This window comes from Canis lupus, chromosome 27, assembly GCF_011100685.1.
Source record: "Canis lupus familiaris isolate Mischka breed German Shepherd chromosome 27, alternate assembly UU_Cfam_GSD_1.0, whole genome shotgun sequence".
NCBI classification, from domain to species: Eukaryota; Metazoa; Chordata; class Mammalia; order Carnivora; family Canidae; genus Canis; species Canis lupus.
Genome location: NC_049248.1, coordinates 10,785,391 through 10,806,459, shown reverse-complemented (window position 1 = coordinate 10,806,459; position 21,069 = coordinate 10,785,391). Strand labels below are relative to the sequence as shown.

The following is a 21,069-nucleotide window of genomic DNA, read 5'->3' as shown; positions in this document are numbered from 1 at the left end:
AGAATAAAACTAAAAAGATGTTTATGTGAGTCACACAGCTATTAATTGCCAGAATTTATGATAAACATTAGTAGCTTGATAATGATTCAGATATTTCCCCACCCTAGTTCAATTATAAGAAGGAAAGAGGTTAAACTCAATCATTAACTGTAAAATAAATCATATTTCATATACATCTATCTGTTTGAACATAGTCTTTTTTATACTTATCCTTTATACACTCTTTTATGCAATAGAGATATTATATGAATATTCAAAATAAAATTCATATAATATGTAAATGGTATTGTAACTAATTGCTAAAGTTGTGGTACAAACAACCCAAGATTTTATTTTGTATCCTTTGAGTAAATACCTAGTAGTACAATTGCTAGATTGTAAGGTAGTCCTCTTTTTAACTTTCTGAGGAATCACCCACTGTTTTCCAAAGTGTTTGCACCAGTTTGCATTCCCACCAAAAGTGCAAGAGGGTTCCCCTTTCTCCACATCTTCCTCAGCACCAGGTTTTCCTGTATTGTTATTTTTACCCATTCTGACAGGTGTGAGGTGATATCTCATTGTAGTTTCAATTTATATTTTCTTGATGGCCAGTGATGCTGAGCCATCTGTGTCTGTTGGCCATCTGCATGCTGTCTTTGGAAAAAAATGTCTGGTCATGGCTTCTGCTTACTTTTTAATTGGATTTTTCATTTTTGGAGTGTTGAGTTTGAAAGCTTATTTATATATTTTTGGTACTAATCCTTTATCAGACATGTCATTTGCAAGTATCTTCTCACATTCCCAGGTTTGCCTTTTAGTTTTATTTTTTTCTCTCACTATGCAGAAGCATTTTATCTTGATGAAAACCCAATAGCTTATTTTTGTTTTTGTATCCCTCACCTCAGGAGATATGTCTAGATAGAAGTTGCTATGGCCAATATAATAGAAGTTACTGCTGGTGTGCTCCTTAGGATTTGCATGGTTTTCTGTCTCACATTTAGGTTTTTCATCCATTTAGAATTTATTTTTGTGTATGGTGTAAGAAAGTGTTCCAGGTTCATTCTTTTGCGTGGTGTTGTCCAGTTTTCTAAACAGCATTTGTTGAAGAGACTGTCTTTTTCCCATTAGACATTCTTTCCTGTTTTGTTAAAGATTAATTGACCATATAGTTGTGAGGTCACGTCTAGGTTTTCTATTCTGCTCCATTGATCTATATGTCTATTTTTGTGCCAGTGCCATACTGTTTTAATGACTATAGCTTTGTAATATAGCTTGAAATTAATTGTGATGCCTACGTTTTTGTTTTTGTTTTTGTGGTTTTTTTGTTTGTTTGTTTGTTTTGTTTTGTTTTGTTTGCTTTTCTTCTTCAAGGTTGCTTTGGCTATTCTGAGTGTTTATGGATCCATATACAATTTAGGATTGTTTGTTCTAGCTCTGTGAAAATTGCTGATGGTATTTTAATAGATATTCATTAAATGTGTAGGTTTCTTTGGTTAATATAGACATTTTAACAATATTTGTTCTTCCAATCCATGAACATAAAAAGTCTTTTCATTTATTTGTATCATTTTCAATTTATTTCATCAGTGTTTTATATTTTTCAGAGTACAGTTTTTTTACTTCTTTGGTTAGGCTTATTCCTAAATGTCTTCTCATTTTTGGTGCAATTACACATGGGATTGATTCCTTAATTTCTCTTTCTGCTGCTTCATTATTTGTGTATACAAATGCAATTTTTGTATACAGAAATGCATATTTCTGTATGTTGATTTTGTATTCTGAAACTTTACTGAATTTACTGACGAGGTATAGCAGTTTCTTTTTTTAATTGGAGTTCAATTTGTCAACATATAGCATATCACCCAGTGCTCATCCCATCAAGTGCCCCCTTCAGTGCCCATCATCCAGTCACCCCAACCCCCCGCCCACCTCCCCAATACTACCCCAAGTTTGTTTCCCAGAGTTAGGAGTCTCTCATGTTCTGTCACCCACACTGATATTTTCACTCATTTTCTCTCTTTTCCCCTTTATTCCCTTTCACTATTTTTTATATTCCCCAAATGAATGAGACCATATCATGTTTGTTCTTCTCCGATTGACTTATTTCACTCAGCATAAAACCCTCCACTTCCGTCCGTGTCGAAGCAATGGTGGGTATTTGTCGTTTCTAATGGCTGAGTAATAGTCCATTGTATACATATACGACAGCTTCCTTATAAATTCATCTTTTGATGGACACCAAGGCTCCTTCCATAGTTTGGCTATTGTGAACATTGCTGCTATAAACATTGGGGTGCAGGTGTCCAGCGTTTCACTGCATCTGTATCTTTGGGTAAATCCACAGTAGTGCAATTGCTGGGTCATAGGGCAGTTCTATTTTTAACTCTTTGAGGAACCTCCACACAGTTTTCCAGAGTGGCTGCACCAATTCACATTCCCACCAACAGAGCAACAGTGTAAGAGGGTTCCCCTTTCTCCACATCCTCTCCAACATTTGTTGTTTCTGTCTTGTTAATTTTCCCCATTCTCACTGATGTGTGGTGGTATCTCATTGTGGTTTTGATTTGTATTTCCCTGATGGCCAGTGATGAGGAGCATTTTCTCATGTGCTTGTTGGCCATGTCTATGTCTTCCTCTGTGAGAATTTCTGTTCATGTCTTTTGCCCATTTCATGATGGATTATTTGTTTCTTTGCTGTTGAGTTTAATAAGTTCTTTATATATCTTGGATACTAGCCCTTTATCCGATAGGTCATTGGCAAATGACTGGGCTTTCCTGTCCTGGAGGCTATCTCCACCTGGCCTTAGCCAGGCTTCACTTGGCCCCTCCCCCACTGGATTCTTTTTTATTTATTTATTTTTCCATCATCCTACCTTGATAGAAGCATGAATTATTCTCACTGTAGCATTCCAGTTCTTCTCTCTTTAAATCTCAGGCCAAATTCGTAGGTTTTCAGGATGATTTGAAAGTTATCTAGGTAAGTTGGTGGGGACAGGTGGCTTGGGGACCCTACTCCTCTGCCATCTTGCCCTGCCCAAGAAGCTCTATAGCAGTTTTTTGATGGAGTCTTCTGGGTTTTCTACGGAGCATGTCAAGTCATCTACAAATAGGCAAAGTGACCTCTTCCTTACTGATTTGGATACCTTTGATTTCTATGTGTTGTCTGATTGCTGAGAGTAGGACTTCTGGTATTGTGTTAAATAATTGGGGTAGGAGTGGACATCCCTGTCTTTTCTTAACCATAGAGGAAAAGTTCTCAGTTTTTCCCCACGGAGATTGATAATTGAGTTTTTCATATACAGGCCTTATAAAATTGAGGTATGTTCTCTATAAACCTACTCTGTTGAGAGTTTTTATCACGAGTGGATTGTATACTTTGTCAGATGCTTTGTCAGCATCTATTGAAAGGATCATATGGTTTTTATCCTTTCTTTTATTAATGTGGTGTATCATGTTGATTGATTTGCAAATATTGAACCATTCTTGCAGTCCATGAATAAATCCCACTAGATCATGATGAATGATTTTTTTAATGTATTGTTAGCTTTATTTGCTCGACTTTTATTGAGAATTTTTGTGTCCATATTCCATCAGAGATATGGCCTGTAGTTCTCTCTTCCATGGAGTCTTTATCTGGTTTTGGTATCAGGGTAATGCTGTCCTCATAGAATGAATTGAGAGGTTTTCTTTTTGACCTTTTTGGAATGATTTGAGAAGAATAGGTATTATCTCTTGTTCAAATGTTTGGTAGAATTCACCTATGAAGCCATTTGTCCCTGGAGTTTGTATTTTCGCTGTTTTTATTATTATTATTATTATTATTATTGATTCAATTTCTTTGCTGGTTATCAGCTTGGTCAAATTTTCTGTTTCTTCCTCCTTCAGTTTTGGTAGTTTATATGTGTCTCAGAATTTGTGCATATCTCCCAAGTTGTCAGATTTGTTGGCATATAGTTGTTCATAATATTCTCTTATAATTTTATTTCTGTAAGGCTGGTTGTTCTTTCTCTACTCTCATTTGTGATTTTATTTGTGTCCTTTTACTTTTCTTTTTGATAAGTCTGGCTAAAAGATTACCAATTTTATCAGTTGTTTCAAAGAACCAGCTCTTGTTTCATTGATCTGCTCTATCGTTTTTAGTTTCTATCTCATTTGTTTCTGTTCTATTGTTTATTATTTTCTACTTTCTGCTGGCTTTAGGCTTCCTTCGTTGATCTTAGAGATAATATTAGGTTGTTTACTTGAGATTTTTCTTGCTTCTTCAAGTAGGCCTGTATTGGTATATTCTTCCCTCTCAGAATCACTTTTGCTGCATTTCAAAGGTTTTCTATAGTGGTGTTCTCATTTTCACATGTTTCCACGTATTTTTCATTTCTTCTTTGATTTCTTGGTTGATCCGTTCAGTATGAAATAGCATTCTATTTGGCCTCCACATATTTGCTTTTTCCATTTTTGCTCCTGGCTGACTGCAAATTTAATAGCACTGTTGTTAAAAAAAGGTGCATGGTATGAGTTCAATCCTTTTGCATTTCTGGTCACCTGTTTTGTGACTTGATATGTGGTCTATTCTGGAGAATGTTCATGTGCACTTGGAAAAGAAGTATATTTTGCTGTTTTAGGACGAATTGTTCTGATATATCTGTTCAGTCCATCTGATCCAGACTGTCATTTGAAGCCACTGTTTCCTTGTTTATTTTCCATTTAGATGATCTGTCCATTGATATCAGTGGACTTCAAAAGTTCCCTACTATAATTGTGTTACTATCAATGAGGTTCTTCATATTTGTTACAAATTTTTTTAAAAAATTTATTTTTTATTGGTGTTCAATTTGCCAACATATAGAATAACACCCAGTGCTCATCCCATCAAGTGCCCCCCTCAGTGCCCGTCACCCAGTCACCCCCCCACCTCCCCTCCCCCCCCCCCGAGTTCGTTTCCCAGAGTTAGGAGTCTCTCATGTTCTGTCTCCCTTTCTGATATTTCCCACTCATTTTTTCTCCTTAGCCCCTTTATTGCCTTTCACTCTTTTTTATATTCAATGAGGTTCTTCATATTTGTTACAAATTGATTTTAATATAAAGTACTCCCATTTTGGGTGCTATAAATTTACAATTCTTACATCTTCTAGATTGTCTTTATAATTATATAGTGCCCTGCTTTGTGTCTTTTTACAGTCCAGATCAAAGAGGCACAGAGAATTCCTATCAAAATCAATAAAACCAGCCAACACAAAGACATAAATAGTTTTGCAAAATATGATGATAAAATAATCTTAAAATCAAAAAATAGAAGAATTCCTTAACTTAAACAAGAAGACCTATAAGGCTAGCTGGATATTTCTCAACACAAACTTGGCAAGGCATAAGGAGTGGTATGATATATTCAAATTGGTGAATTTTAAAAATCTGCAATGAAAAATATTCTATCCACAGAGGCTACCACTCAAAATGGAAGATGACATAAATAATTTTTCACATCCAAAAATTAAAGGTGTTTGTGACACTCAAAACAGCTTACAGGAAACATTATAGGGCACAAGTGCAAAGCAGAGACCAAAAGTGACCAAGATAAGAAGGGATGAGAGAAAATTTCCAGAAACAATGACAAAACAAGTAATAAAATGGTAATAAATACATATCTATCAATAATAACTTTGAATATTGATGGACTAAATACTCCAGTCAGAAGATATAGAGTGTCAGAATGGATAAAAAGGACAAGACCCATGTATATGCTGTAAATAAGGGACTGCAGATAACAATTGAGAGAGGGAGAAAAAATTACCATGCAGATGGACTTCAAAAGAAAGCCAGAGTAAGAATACTTAGAAAAACTAGACTTTAAAACCAAAGCAGGGTCCCTGGGTGGCGCAGCGGTTTAGCGCCTGCTCTTTGGCCCAGAGCGCGATCCTGGAGACCCGGGATCGAATCCCACGTCGGGCTCCCGGTGCATGGAGCCTGCTTCTCCCTCTGCCTATGTCTCTGCCTCTCTCTCTCTCTCTCTGTGTGACTATCATAAATAAATAAAAATTTTAAAAAAAATAAAAATAAATAAATAAAACCAAAGCAGCCTTTAGAAAGAAGAGTAAAACAGGAAATAACATGCTCTTAGATTTCAAACTATACTACATAGTTGTAGCAATCAAAGCAGCATGGCACCACAATAGACCACAGAGATCAAATGAATGGAATAGAAACCCCAGAAACAAATTTCTGTTTATATGGTCAATTCATAGACAATGAAGAAGGCAAGAACAGACGATGGGGAAAAGAGAGTCTTCACTACAGTTAAAAAAAAAAAAAAACCAAAAAATATGTGCTAAAAAATAAAACTAGACTACTTTTGCACACCATACACAAAAATAAACCTAAAGTGAGTTAAAGAACCAGATGGAAGGCCAGAAATCATAAAATTCCCAAAGAATCCATTGGCATTAAGTTCTTGGAGAGAGGGCTTAACTTTATTCTTTGGATGTGTCTCCTTAGGGAAGGACAATGAAAGGAAAAAAAAATAAATGATACATCAAACTCAAAAAGTTTTGTGCAGCCAAAGAAAGCACCATAAAATATAAAGGCAGCCTACTGAATGGAAGATGATATTTTCAAATTATATATCCGACAAGAAGTTAGTATTCAAAATATACAAAGAACTCCAACAGCTCAACACCAAAATTAATATGAAAAAATGATTAAAAAATGGGTTATGGACCTGAATAGATATTCTTTGAAAGGAGACATACAGATGGCCAACACATGAAAAGGTATTCAACATCACTAATCATCAGGAAAATGCAAATCAAAACCCCAATGAGATCTCACCTCACACCTGTCAGAATGGAAGACAAAAAGTAACAAAATTGGCACAGATGTGGATTAAAGGGAATCTTGTGCACTGCAGTGGGAATTTAAGTTGATGTTGTCATGATGGGTAATTGCATGGAGGCTCTTCAAAAAATTATAAATGGAAATAGTGAAACATCCAAAAATTCACCTCTGGGTATCTATTTGAAGAAAAGGAAAACATTAACTTGAGGAGATGTATGCACCCTCTGTTTTTGCAGCATTGCTTACAATAGTCAGGATATGGAAGCAACCCATTTGTCGACACATCTATACATGAATGAATAAGTAGGATATGTATATATATGTAATATATGTATGTATACATATATGATGGGATGTATATATATGTGTATATATACACATATATTATATATATGATGGAATATTAATCTGAGATAAAGAATGAAATTTTTGTCATATTTGACACCATTGATGAACCTACAAGTTTTATGTAAATAAAATTAGTCAGAGAAAAGCAAAATCCCTATGATTAAACTAGTGATGTAGAACTAAAAACAAACAAAACAGAAGCAGTCTTTATATATAAAGAGTGGTTGATTGCTATAGGATTGAGGGGTTGAGGAAGGGCTGAAATATGTGAAAGGAAGTCAGTGGTACAAGCTCTCAGTTATAAAATAAATAAGTCACAGTGATGTACATTACAGCATAGGGAATATAGTCAATAACACTATTAATTCTGTATGGAGACAAATGGTAATGAGCTTTATCATGATGATAATATCATAATGTGTATAAATACTGAATCACTATGTCTACACCTAAAACTACTATAGTATTGTATATCAAATGTACATCATTAAAAATAAATACATAAAAATAAAAATAAAATTGTCACCTAATTTTGCAATAAATCCCAGAACTTTATAGACCAGTAGAAATATACATGCAACTGTCTTCCAAAATTATTCACAAGTTAAATCCAACAATGTAAAAAATGGAAGAGAATTGTATTGATGCAAACTATGTAATTTAGATTTAATGCTTTATTTCTGTGGATGTTCATGTATCACCTAATTGTGTTTTAAAAGTACCTTTGCTGCCCTCGCTTAATTTTTTCAGTTAAGTAAAATTTTCAAAAATTACATTAATTTTCCCAGTACTTCATTAGACCTAGGCTTATCTCATTGAAAACAAGTATTACTATTATAATAGAGACAACGTGTCATTGGAGGATGACTCCATAAGTAGTAGAAGTAATTATTCAGTATTCAAATCTCCTTCATGGTGCTATTGGTCTGTATTATTCAATGTTGTGTCCTTCCCACAGGCATTTTGTTCTTTTCAGCAGAAATATAAATAACTTTTTTACAAGTAATAAGATTTTTACAGGTCTATTAAAAACTAAGGCAGGGCAGCTGGGTGGCTCAGCAGTTTCGTGCCTCTTCAGCCCAGGGCCTGATCCTGGAGACCCATGATCCAGTCTCATGTCAGGCTCCATGTATGGAGGATGCTTCTTCCCTCTGCCTGTGTCTCTTCCCCCTTCTCTCTCTGTGTCTCTCATTAATAAATAAATAAAATCTTAAAAAAAAAACTGAGGCAAAAAAATGAGAAGAAGAGTTTGGAAATTGATGTTTTTTGACAGTGAAAATAAAGTTGAAAATGTAGTGATAATAAATTTGAAAAGTTGATACTTCAGAATGTGTGTAAGATATTATTAAATACCTGTTAAGGGGATGATGATTTTAGAGTATTGTCAGTACATAGAAATGACATAGCAAGTACATAAGAACAAGAAGCATGTAATGGAAAATTCAGCAACTTTGTCTAAAAGTAAAACAAACATGTAAGATATTTTTCAGAAGGCCTAAGTTCTCAGTGTTTGTGAATCCGATGGAAGTCACTTAGCCTGAGTGGCCAAGGCTCTGATCCCAATACCTTCTGGAACACAAAAACTTCTCAGAGATACTTGCCAATGGACAAAATAAATGACACACTACAAACTGAAAGTGTGTACATTCTGGAGGTGTGTGATGAGATAAAGTGTCTTCAAAATAGCCCAAGTGTAAGAATTTCCTGTTCAAATTTTAAGTGACACAGTGATGAGAAATCTACTTTTTCCACTATTGGGTCACTCTGAGCTCTCACAGGGCCTGCAGTCTGTAAAGACTACAGATAGTGTCTGTTTATCAGAGTAACCTGGTCTCCTACTGGAAGATGCCTTACCCTCTGGCCAACAGAAGGTATGTGTCTGCACTGCCCTGTCTCTCTTCCTAACCACCTCATTTAGTAGGAGATACAAATGCTGGATGGGATGTAACTGAGGTGCAATTAATACATAATCAAATGGCAGAGAACTTTGGCATTTTTATTCCAAACCTTCAGGGTAACAGACAGGAATGAATAGGAAATAAGTTGGAGAATTTCTTAAAATATTCAAATTTTTGCCTGTGGAGAAGTAATTAGGCGCATTTACACATGCATAATTACGTTTGCAAATCAATAGAATTTCAAGTGAAATCCCATAAGCATCATGACAAGGAACAGTTAATTTTGGATTTGTCATCAATATAGATAGAATTACATATATTATTTGATATTTAGCTCATATTTAAATAGATTTTTATCTATTTTAAGATGAACAGAGGTAAAGAGGAAAAAAAAAGAGAACTAATCAAACCATGAGATGTTCTTCACTATAGAGAACAAACTGGAGGTTGATGGAGGGGAGGTGGACAGGGGTGGGCTAAATGCGCGATGAGTATTAAGAAAGACACTTGTACTGCTGAGCACTGAGCGTTATATGTAAAGGATGAATCACTAAATTCTACTCCTGAAACCAATATTATACTATATGTTAACCAACTAGAATTTAAACAAATACTTAAGAAAAATAGATTCTTAAGATGAATCCATCAGGGACACGGGGTGGCTCAATGGTTGAGTGTCTGTCTTCAGCTCAGGGTGAGATTCCAGAGTCCTGGGAATAAGTCCTACATCAGCCTCCCCACAGGGAGATGCCTCTGCCTATGTTTCTGCCTCTCTGTCTCTGTCTCTCATGAATAAATAAAATCTTGAAGAAAGTGAATCACCAAATTGTGAAAGTAAAACTTAATTCCGCATACATTTGCTTTGATATATAAAAGAAGTTTGGGGATCCCTGGGTGGCTCAGCGGTTTAGTGCCTGCCTTTGGCCCAGGGCGCGATCCTGGAGTCCCGGGATGGAGTGAGGCGTCGGGCTCCCGGCATGGAGCCTGCTTCTCCCTCTGCCTCTCTCTGTCTCTCTGTCTATTGTGAATAAATAAATAAATCTTAAAAAAAAAAAAAAAACAAACATGAACCTTAAAAAAAAAAGAAATTTGATTTTTCACGAAAAGCAAGATGAAGGATCTTCTGAAAATGCTAACTTAAACTTAAGTATGAAACAATCAAAAGACTTTTTAAAAAATTGATCAAAATTGGCAAAAAAAGATATTTAATACTGAAAGACATTCTTATCTAATGAATTATGTTACATGTCCAAAGGATATGAGTCAGTAACGGTAATGTGAATATTGTTAGTAATACTAGTTAGTATTAGTATTAAAATAAATAATATAGTATTAAGAGCTTAGAAAATCCAGATGGAGTAGTGTTTTATATGCATTATATTTTGCATATTTTAATTCTCATTTTACATTAGTATAAACTAGGGAGCTAAACAGGAAGGAACATTTTAAAAGTCATACTCTGTAAATTTGAGAGTCATGAGTAATTCCAAATTTCACTGACTGCAGAACGCATGGACTGAATTATGAAATGACAATAACTTCATTTATTAGAATTTCTTATACAACTAAACTACCCTATGCTTTTGACATTCAGAGATCATTCTGGAAGTTTGTACCAACAGTGTTCTACCCTAAATGATCTACAATTTTATTTATCATTTTATGGTTTCAGATGCTTGCCATTAAATCAGCTGTCAATTTCTGGTGTTAAATACTTCAAAAAAATATTGTTTGGTTTTTGTTTTCAGTATTGTTCAGATTTGGGATAAATTTATTGTGTCATAATATTCTTAAACATATAAAATATTTCTTTTAAAATTTAACGATTTCTCAGAATTCCACAGTTACTCAAAATAAATGGCCACATGATGGTACAGCGTTACCTTTTAGGAAAGAAATCTAAGTCCTCAACTAAAAGTCATTTACTGCAGGAAATTCCTTATATGCCAAAACTAGTACTTCCTAATTTAGGGCACTCAATTTTTTAACCAATAATGTATATAAAAATTGTCAGATACTGGTGCAGCATTTTCTTTCTAACACTAACCCAGTTATTCTAATAATGTTGACATGTTTCTGTGGAATCACTTTGTCTTAAGAAGGACAATATTATTCCTGAATTCCTTTCTTCACTAATTTTCACTTTACATTACTCCAACCAATACTATTGTGTCAAACATAGAATAACATTGTAGAAACCACTTATTCTATCATGAAATACTTCTTTAAAGTTCTAAGGAAATTAGCACCAGATTTTGCATTGCTCAACTGCAAATGAAATCACTCACCCCACACTCCACCCAGTGTCACTGTCCTAGCAGTCTTGTCATTACATACACTCTTCATCAAGTCCTTCAGTACAGTTCCACTCAGCACTGTGCCTGCCACTTTGCAGCTGCAGACATGCATAACCAAGGAGGTGCCTATGCAGAGCTCAATCAGTCTAAGGACTCAAAAAGACAGCAAATGAAAGCTAAGGGCACTAAGTGTTCCACTTCAGTAACTGAGCAGGAAATAACCTATGCAGAATTAAATCTTCAAAATGCTTCTCAGGATCTTCAAGGGGATGGCAAGAACTACCCCTGCAAAGGTAAAACATTCACTACACACAGTATAATTTTCTAGGATGTGTTCTTTGGGTGTTGGAGTGGAGGGTATGAGTAGGAAATGATCTCCCATATTTTTCTTTTGTGAGGATCAGAGTTTGGAGCAGGAATATAATATTGTAGTTGAAATTTGAGGATGAGCCTTGTTCAAGTGTTGTAATTCATGGTCTTTATCACGTCTCATGGGGTAATATATTTACTGCAAATGCAACGGTATATTCTGAGAGAAGATTACAAGAGTAGATGCAGGTTTGGGGGCCATGCATTTATACGTGACTCCTTGTGCATCATTGGTTCTCTTGTACGTAAATTTCCTAAATGATTATTCCCATCCATCTTTTGTCAGTGTTTTCATTTCTCTTACTACTATTTAGCATCATGTCCAGGGAAGCTCATTGCTGGAATCCTGGGAATCATCTGCCTTATCTTGATGTCCACTGTGATCACAATAGCTGGTATTCTCTGTGAGTATTTGAATGACTACAAGGGATTTTTTCTCTTTGATGATCATCAGTGTCTTAAAATATTACAGAACTTTATGGAATTGTATTTGCTCATTTTAATGCATATATGCCCTAAGTGTGGAATGGTTATTCTGAATGCGAATTTGTCAAAAGTAGAAGTAAGGGAATCACTATAGACAGTATCAGACATATATTCAGACTTCATAACTCAAATGCAAGTTATAGGAGAGACCTTATTGAGAAATATAAATAAATTGAGATTGGTTACATCAAATACTCTAAGAAATGGTGATGTTTGGTTCTTAAAGCTTTTGGATTATTTTCCCCCTTGGGTTCATCATTTCCCCCAAGTGTTCATCATTTTATTGATCTTTTACTGGTATATCAATTTTATTCCAGATTTTCTAATTTTAAACAATACAGCAAATTTAAACTAAGAAACTCAAATCATTATGATTTATTTAATTTAATATTAAGTTTGTATGAGCATTGCTTTAATATTTCTAGCTACTGAAGGACCAGTGCGGAATAACACTTCCCTGGAAATAACTACCCAGAAAGGTACACTATCACTTTCAAACCTCATATACTAGTAGAATTTGTATTTTATCTCCGTCTTAAGCTTGGCAAAGATTCTTTTGGGGTAAATTAAGTAGAAAATCACATAATAAATGTTCAGAAATCATGAATATAGAACAATATTATTTCTTATGCTATAATAGGAGGAAATACTCATTTATAATGAGTTCCTGGGGTTCCTGGATGGCTCTTTTAAGTGTCCAACTCTTGGTTTTGATTCCAGTCATAATTCCAGGGTCCTGAGTTTGAGCCCCATTGGGCTCCAGGCTGAGAGCAGAGTCTGCTTGAGATTCTCTATACCTCTCCCTCTGTCCCTCCTGTTTATGCTCTCACTCTCTTAAACAAATAAATAAATAAACATTAAAATAAAATAATAAAATAATCACCATACCCACTATTTCCAATGGCCTCAAATTTACTCCTGTTATAATACGATTAAAGATGAGTCATTAAACAATTCCAAAAGAGTGGTTTTATTCAGTGACTCAAGGGACATGTAGAGATGGACAGTTTTGTGGGTTTACTTTATATGGGCATATAAATTTGGGGATGAAAGCCCAACTCCTTTGAGAGTATATAAGTGTGTGTTTCATTTTATTTTTACAAGCTTATAAGGGTGCATGGATGTATTATATACATCTGTGTATACACATGCAGGTTGTACCTTTGCATGTTTTAATATTCAAAACTTTTTGGATAATATGTTATAATCTTTCTCCAGGACTTTACTGTGGCCATTGTGCAAAAGGATGGTTTACATATTCCAACAATTGCTATTACATTAGCACTAAAAGAAAACCATGGAACGAGAGTTTGACATCCTGTTCTTCTAAGAACTCTACCCTGCTGAACATAGATGATAAAAAGGAAATGGTAAGATTTCAATGTTTTTGGATTTAATAAAAGCATATCAGTTAATATTATATTTGTAGAGTTCATCCATATTTTTGTACATATTTCTAGTTTATTTTAAAATCTGTTACTATTCCACAGTTTGAGTCTGCGATATTTTATTTACATTTTTATGCCTTTAATGTACACTTAATAATTTCCACTTTGTGCTTTTCGTAGAAAACCATGTTTTCCCAAAAGCTCTTTTGCCTGAAATGACTTTACTATTTAATTTTACAACACATCAAGAAATTTAAAATATGATTGTGCAACTTGTTCACAAATTAGTGGGAATCACATAATTACAAATCAGAGCAAGAAAGAGAAGTTTAGAGCCTCCATTACCCCTGCCAATTTTAATAATGTGGAACACCTTTGTTTATTTTTGGATTTTATATCAATGGAATCAAGCAGTATGAATTTTTATGTCTGTCTCCTTTCACTCTCATATGATATTTGTAATCCATCTCTATATAACATCTGTCTATATTTTGTGAATTTTCAACTGTGTTTTTTGAATGGGACCTTACAAAATCTATTCTCAGAAATTTAGTTCCTTTTTAATATGTGGGAATTACAAATCATTACTTACGGAAAGCTTTTTCTACGTCCTTTTCCACAAATCATATTGATAATAATTTATTAAACATAGCTACATAGTATATGGTATATTTATGGAATGTAAATATGCATTTGTCATAATAAAACAATAATGTATTAATATAACATTGTAATTGTGTTTATAAGTGATTACAATACATTTTCCTCTAACATTAGCATGAAATGGCACAACCTTGGATATGTGTATTTTTCAATATATTATCCCTATATTTATCTAGTTTTTGTGTAAACACACATTATACAAATAGTCCCTTGAGGATAAACTCAGCAGTCTGAAAAAAATTACTACAATAAGTTCTGATGGTTCTACAGCTGTACCATTTTTCTAGGTTGTGAGCCATTGGGATATTCTCTTGTGAGAATAAGTGCTCAAGTGTTTCTCTTGCTCATTTCTCCAAGATAGTGTCCCCTTTCCGTGTCTTAGAAGTCCTTGCCTTATATTTTTTAAATATTTTATTTATTTATTTGCCAGAAAAACACAGCATGAACACAAACAGGGGGAGCAGCAACAGCAGGAGTGAGTAGTGCAGGCTCCTGGCTGAGCAGGGAGCCTGAGAGCTCCAGGCAGACCTCCATCCCAGGACCCTGCCATCATGACCTGAGCCTAAGGCAGACCATTTAACCAAGTGAGACATCCACGCATCACAAGCCTTTGTCATATTTTATTTTACTTTAATATTTTATTTCATTTTATGTTTAATATTTTTATACATTTATTTTTTATTGGTGTTCAATTTGCCAACATATAGCATAACACCCAGTGCTCATCCCGTCAGGTGCCCACCTCAGTCACCCCCACCTTCTGCCCACCTCTCCTTCCATCACTCCTAGTTCGTTTCCCAGAGTTAGGAGTCTCTCATGTTCTGTCTCCCTCTCTGATGTTTCCCACTCATTTTTTCTCCTTTCCCCTTATTCCCTTTCACTATTTTTTATATTACCCAAATGAATGACACCATATAATGTTTGTCCTTCTCCCATTGACTTATTTCACTCAGCATAAAACCCTCCACTTCCATCCATGTCGAAGCAATGGTGGGTATTTGTCGATTCTAATGGCTGAGTAATATTCCATCGTATACATAAACCACATCTTCTTTATCCACTTATCTTTCGATGGACACCGAGGCTCCTTCCACAGTTTGGCTATTGTGGACATTGCTGCTATAAACATCGGTGTGCAGGTATCCCGGAGTCTCCCTGCATCTGTATCTTTGGGGTAAATTCCCAGCAGGGCAATTGCTGCGTCGTAGGGGAGATCTATTTTTAACTATTTGAGGAACCTCCACACAGTTTTCCAGAGTGGCTGCACCAGTTCACATTCCCACCAACAGTGTAAGAGGGTTCCCTTTCCTCCGCATCCTCTCCAACATTTGTGGTTTCCTGCTTTGTTAATTTTCCCCATTCTCACTGGTGTGAGGTGATATCTCATTGTGGTTTTGATTTGTATTTCCCTGATGGCCAGTGATGAGGAGCATTTTCTCATGTGCTTGTTGGCCATGTCTATGTCTTCCCCTGTGAGATTTCTGTTCATGTCTTTTGCCCATTTCATGATTGGATTATTTGTTTCTTTGCTGTTGAGTTTAATAAGTTCTTCATAGATCTGGGAAACTAGCCCTTTATCTGATATGTCATTTGCAAATATCTTCTCCCATTCTGTAGGTTGTCTTTGAGTTTTGTTGACTGTTCCTTTGCTGTGCAAAAGCTTCTTATCTTGATAAAGTCCCAATAGTTCATTTTTGCTTTTGTTTCTCTTGCCTTCATGGATGAATCTTGCAAGAAGTTACTGTGGCCAAGTTCAAAAAGGGTGTTGCCGGTGTTCTCCTCTAGGATTTTGATGGAATCTTGTCTCACATTTAGATCTTTCATCCATTTTGAGTTTACCTTTGTATATGGTGCAAGAGAGTAGTCTAGTTTCATTCTTGTCAGATTTTAGATATGAGTGCTTTTTAGTTTACGAGTTGAAATGGCTGTGGCTTGCATTTTATTCCCCGACTGGAGTCTTTTAATGATCAGAATTTGAATGTTGTCATGGCCCAATTAATCCCATTTGTGTGTTGGTGATTATTTTGGGCCCGTTTCAGAGGTTCACCAAATTCATGAATATAATTTCTTATATTACCTTCCTGGAGTTATCTTTTCATTTCTCTCTTTATTTTTTAACTTTTAATTAGGTTTTATGATCAAACTGGAATTTATTTTTTGATACTGTGAGATAATATTTATTTATTTATTTTTTGATACTGTGAGATAAGTATTTATTTATTTAATTTTTGATACTGTGAGATAAGTATTTATGATGCTGTGAGATAAAAATGAAGGTCGTAATATTCTACATCATGACCTAATTGATGGGTTATAATTTATAGCAAAATAGATCTTTTCTTCATAAAATCTTTATACATATAAAGTTATGTATATGTTCATATATGTTCTGTTTTTCTCCACATAAATAATATAGATATCAGATGTCTTTATATAGGTAAATATATATGCATATATCACAGTCTACACAGTCTAACACAACCCATAGCACTTTCATTAAGATGTAGAGCCTTACCTTCATGTTCCTTTAATGTGTCCCTTTTATATGTCTTAAATATTTCTGTACACACATTGAGAATCATTGAATGTTATAATTTTGCTTCAACTGATAATTTTACACCAAATATCAAACATTTTAGAAAACACAAGCAGTGAAGGAATGTCCATTAGACCTAATTATAGCTTTGTTCTTTCTTTTGTTCCTTTTCTTGATGATCCAAGTTTCCTTCTTTTATCATTTAATTTCTGATTAGAAAATTCCCTTTAGCAATTCTTTGAGAGTGGGTCTGGTGGTGACACATTTCTTAGTTTTCTTTTATCAGAGAATGTCTTGATTTCCCCTGACATTCCTGAGTTTGATATTTTTGTTGGATAGTCAATGGTTTTTGATTGGAATAATAATACACTTAGTGTCTAAATTTTTCTGTTTTCCTAGCATGCCTTTTTCCTGTTATTTTGACTGGAGAGGAAAGAAAACATTTTGGGGCTTTTGTGTGTACCGTGGGTGTCTGTGGATTGCCAGCCTCTCTGGCACCAGTCTGGGATATATGAGGTAGAGAGAAATTCCAGGGCACTCACAGGCATTTCATTTCTCATTTCTATAGTACCTGGTTCTGTCAGCTTTCTCATCACCTGCCTGAATCTTCCTGTATCATTTTACACATAATGCCCAGGGGTTTTAGCTAATTTGGGGGAGATACAAGGAAAACCACATCCTATCTTTCTGGTACAGGAAGTCTGATTTGTAACGGGTTTAAGTAATATGTGCTGCTGAAGCAAGCACTGATTTGTAGGGGTTTTAATTTGAATGTTCCAGATTCTAATAGTGTTGAGCATCTTTCCCTGTACTCATTTTGCCCTCCATATATGATTTTGGTGCAGCATCTTGGCATATTTTGTTTATATTTTTACTTTTTCTTATTTTGCTTTGAGAATTCTGCATGTATCCTGGCAGCAAGTCTTTTATGAGATGTATGATCTGTAAATATTTCCTCTCAAGTCTCTTCTCTTCTAAGAGCAGAAATTATCTTGACGACCTACACTTCATTAAATTGTTCTTTCATGGATCATGCTTCTATGGTTCTTTCTAAGAAATATCTGTTCAATTATAGGATAGGTGTTTTTTTCTAATACATCTTCTTGTAAGTTTATCATTTACACTTTGGATGATAAATTTTTAGCATTTTGTTTACAATATAAAGTATATATACATATATATATATAATTAATATTACTTGTCACTGGATTGTTTCCACAGCATTTGTTGTAAGACTATATATTTTATCCATGGAATGACTGCATGTTTGTTGAAACCTGCATTCCATATATGATTGGGTCTAAATTATGCTCTTTCTATTTAGTTTCATTAACCTTGCTACATATTTTTATGTCAATTTCATACTTTAGAAATAGTCTTTTTATTACAATGGGTTTTATTCGACTCTTTGCCCTACAACAGTTTCTGTTTGGTTTTTATTTAGCATTACACTTCTGTCATTCACAAATGTCTAAGTATTCTGTAACGGAGTATGCAAAGCTTTCTGAATTACAACTAAATTATATTAGAAGTTGTATGTTATTGGATATTTTTTTTCTGTTTTAGTTTTCAAAAGTTGTATTTAGTAAGATTTCTTCAACTTTCTGTCTAGTTTCTATATATTTGCATATTTTCATAATAGTGCCTTACAGTAATTTTTTAGTGGAATAATGTGCAACAGATGGGTGCACGTGCAAAACATGCCAACAAATGACTGAATTTTCAAGTGTCACATTACACAGAATGAAAATGATTCTACCAGCACTGTGAAATGCCCTCTCATGTTCTCATCTCCATTTACAAAACATTTACATAATAGAAACATATAGTATGTATATTTTATTTTTGACATTTTTAGGGGAAGCTAAATGTGTGATTTATTCATGTATTTGCGTGAAGTTTAAATTGCCCAAACTCCTTGCTGTTCCATTGTCTGATTCGACTACAGTCAGAATCCGTTCTATTGCTGATGCCCTTGAATATTTGAGCATTCATCCTTTGGGGCTACCGTGAGTTATTCTGCTATCCATACCTCACAGTCAGCTTTCAGCTAAGTATGTGTTTATCTTCTCTTCCTTAACTTCAATTGGCTCCTCTCTGTATAGCTACTTGAGAGGGAAGCTACTCAGATCATGCATTTCTAATGTTCTTCCTTTTCTAAGTGAGAAAGCTACAAATTGTCTCTAAACATTACTTTAGTTTCCCCATAAAAGTCTTGAAATATTCTGTTCAGAGTCGTCCAGCACAAGGTAATCTCTGTCATCTAGTACAAGGTATTTTCATAGATTTCATCCCTGAACTGTAAATTTTTCAGAAGTGTATCACTTTCCGCAGGTTTGGAAATCCCCCAAATTTCTTTCTGTTGTTGCATCTAATTTATTCCTTTGTCTTCAGAGAATATACGTTGAATATCTCCATCCTTGAAATGTTTGATCCTTATTTATGACCTAAACCCCTTCTGTATGTCAATTATGTCAAGCTGGTTTTGATAGTCTTCCATCGTCCTGATTTTGTGACTTGCTGTGTTATCACTTATTTACAGAAGATCTTTTAAGTCTTCCACTGTACCACTGAATTGTTTCTTTATCCTTCCAAATCAGTCAGTTTCTATTTCTTGTATTTAAGGGTTCTGTTTTTAGGTGAATAATAGATGTTTATCATTGTTTTATCTTCTCATATTGACAGCCTTAGTGTGTAGAAATGTTTTTGTTTTGTTTTCTAATAATATTTCTTGTTTTAATAGCAACTGTCTGATATTAGAATAGCTGTTTGTGCTCACTTCTGGGGTTATTGTTTGTAGATCTTTTGCTATCTTTTTATGTTCACCTGTTCTATCTTTAGGTCTAAGGTGTGTCTGTTACAGAGAGGGTATGGATAGATCTTACATTTTTATTCAGAGTGACAATTTCTGTCTTTTTACTAGAATACTTATTTAATTCACATGAGTGTCATTACTGGGACGGTTGGATTTAGGTCTCTCATTTGCTGTCATTCTATGTTTAGGTTTTGTTTTCTTCTTCCACCTTACCTGTATTAAACATCTTATTTTAGGGTTCCATTTTAATTTCTCTATTGTTGTCTCAGCTATATTCTTATTTCCTTAGTAGGAGCCGTAGGTATCACAAATATACTTTTGGGTTGTTTTTGTGTGTGTGTGTGTGTTGTTGAGATATAATTGACATAACATTGTTTAAATTAAAGGCATAAATGTGTTCATATGATACATTTATATACTACAGCGTGATTACTATGGTAATCTTAGATAACAATTCTCTTATGTCACATATTTATCATTTTTTGTGGGTGTCAAGAACAGCTAAGATTTAATCACAGGATCTTTGAGATTTATAATAGAGTAATGCTGACTATAATCACTATATTGTACACAAAACTTTCAGAACTTATTAACTACTGGTTATAATTTTGTATTCTTAAACATCTCCCCCTTCCTCCCCACGCCGCTCCTGGTAAAGAACATTCTATTCTTTGATTTTACTAGATCAGTGTTTCAGATTCTACACGTAAGTGACACCATACAGTATTTGTCGATCTTGCCTCACTTTTGTCACTTAAGAGAATGCCTCCAAAGTCCATTCATTTTTCACAAATGGGAAGATTTCCTTCTCTCTCATGACTGAATACTATTTCAGTGTGTGTGTGTGTGTGTGTATCATACTTTCTTTAACCATTTATCTGTTGGCAGATATTTAGTTTCCTTCAATATCTTGGCTATCGCGAATAACATTGCAATGAGCATGGGTGTGCAGATATGCCGCTGAGATACTGATTTCAGTTCTTTTAAATATGTACGCAAGAGTGACATTGCGGATTCATATGATAGTTTTATTTGTAATTGCTTGAAAAGTTGCTATACTATTTTCCCTTATACAGCCACCAATTTACATTTCCTGCAAAGGATTTCTTATTCTTCACATCCTCACCAATATTCTCTTATCTTTCTGGAAGAAACCATTTTAACAGGTTAGAGGTCATATCTCTTGTGGTTTTGATTGGCATTTCCATGATGATTAGTGATTCTGTGCACTTATCATGCACTTATTGGCCAATTGTATGTCTTCATAAAAATGTCTACCTAGGTTCTTTGCCATTTTTTGAAATTGTATTATTTTCTCTTTTATTGCATTGTAATGAGTTCTTTATATATTTTGGATATTGCTCCCTTATTTGATAAATGGTTTACATTTTTTCCTTGTTCTGTACATTGTTCTTCCAACATCTTTTCAACTCTCATTATTTTCTTTGCTGTGTACATTAGCTTA

General features: G+C 34.5%; 1 protein-coding gene across 1 annotated transcript in view; it reads left to right on the top strand.

The window, feature by feature from the left end:
- The window catches only part of LOC100683403 (NKG2-A/NKG2-B type II integral membrane protein-like), a 62,829-nt gene that overhangs the window by 29,328 nt on the left and 12,432 nt on the right, over positions 1 to 21,069 (top strand). The window contains exons 11-13 of the mRNA XM_038576784.1: positions 12,031 to 12,120; positions 12,628 to 12,681; positions 13,421 to 13,572. Of these exons, the coding sequence (XP_038432712.1) occupies positions 12,031 to 12,120; positions 12,628 to 12,681; positions 13,421 to 13,572 (296 nt within the window). The remainder of the gene's footprint in view (positions 1 to 12,030; positions 12,121 to 12,627; positions 12,682 to 13,420; positions 13,573 to 21,069) is intronic.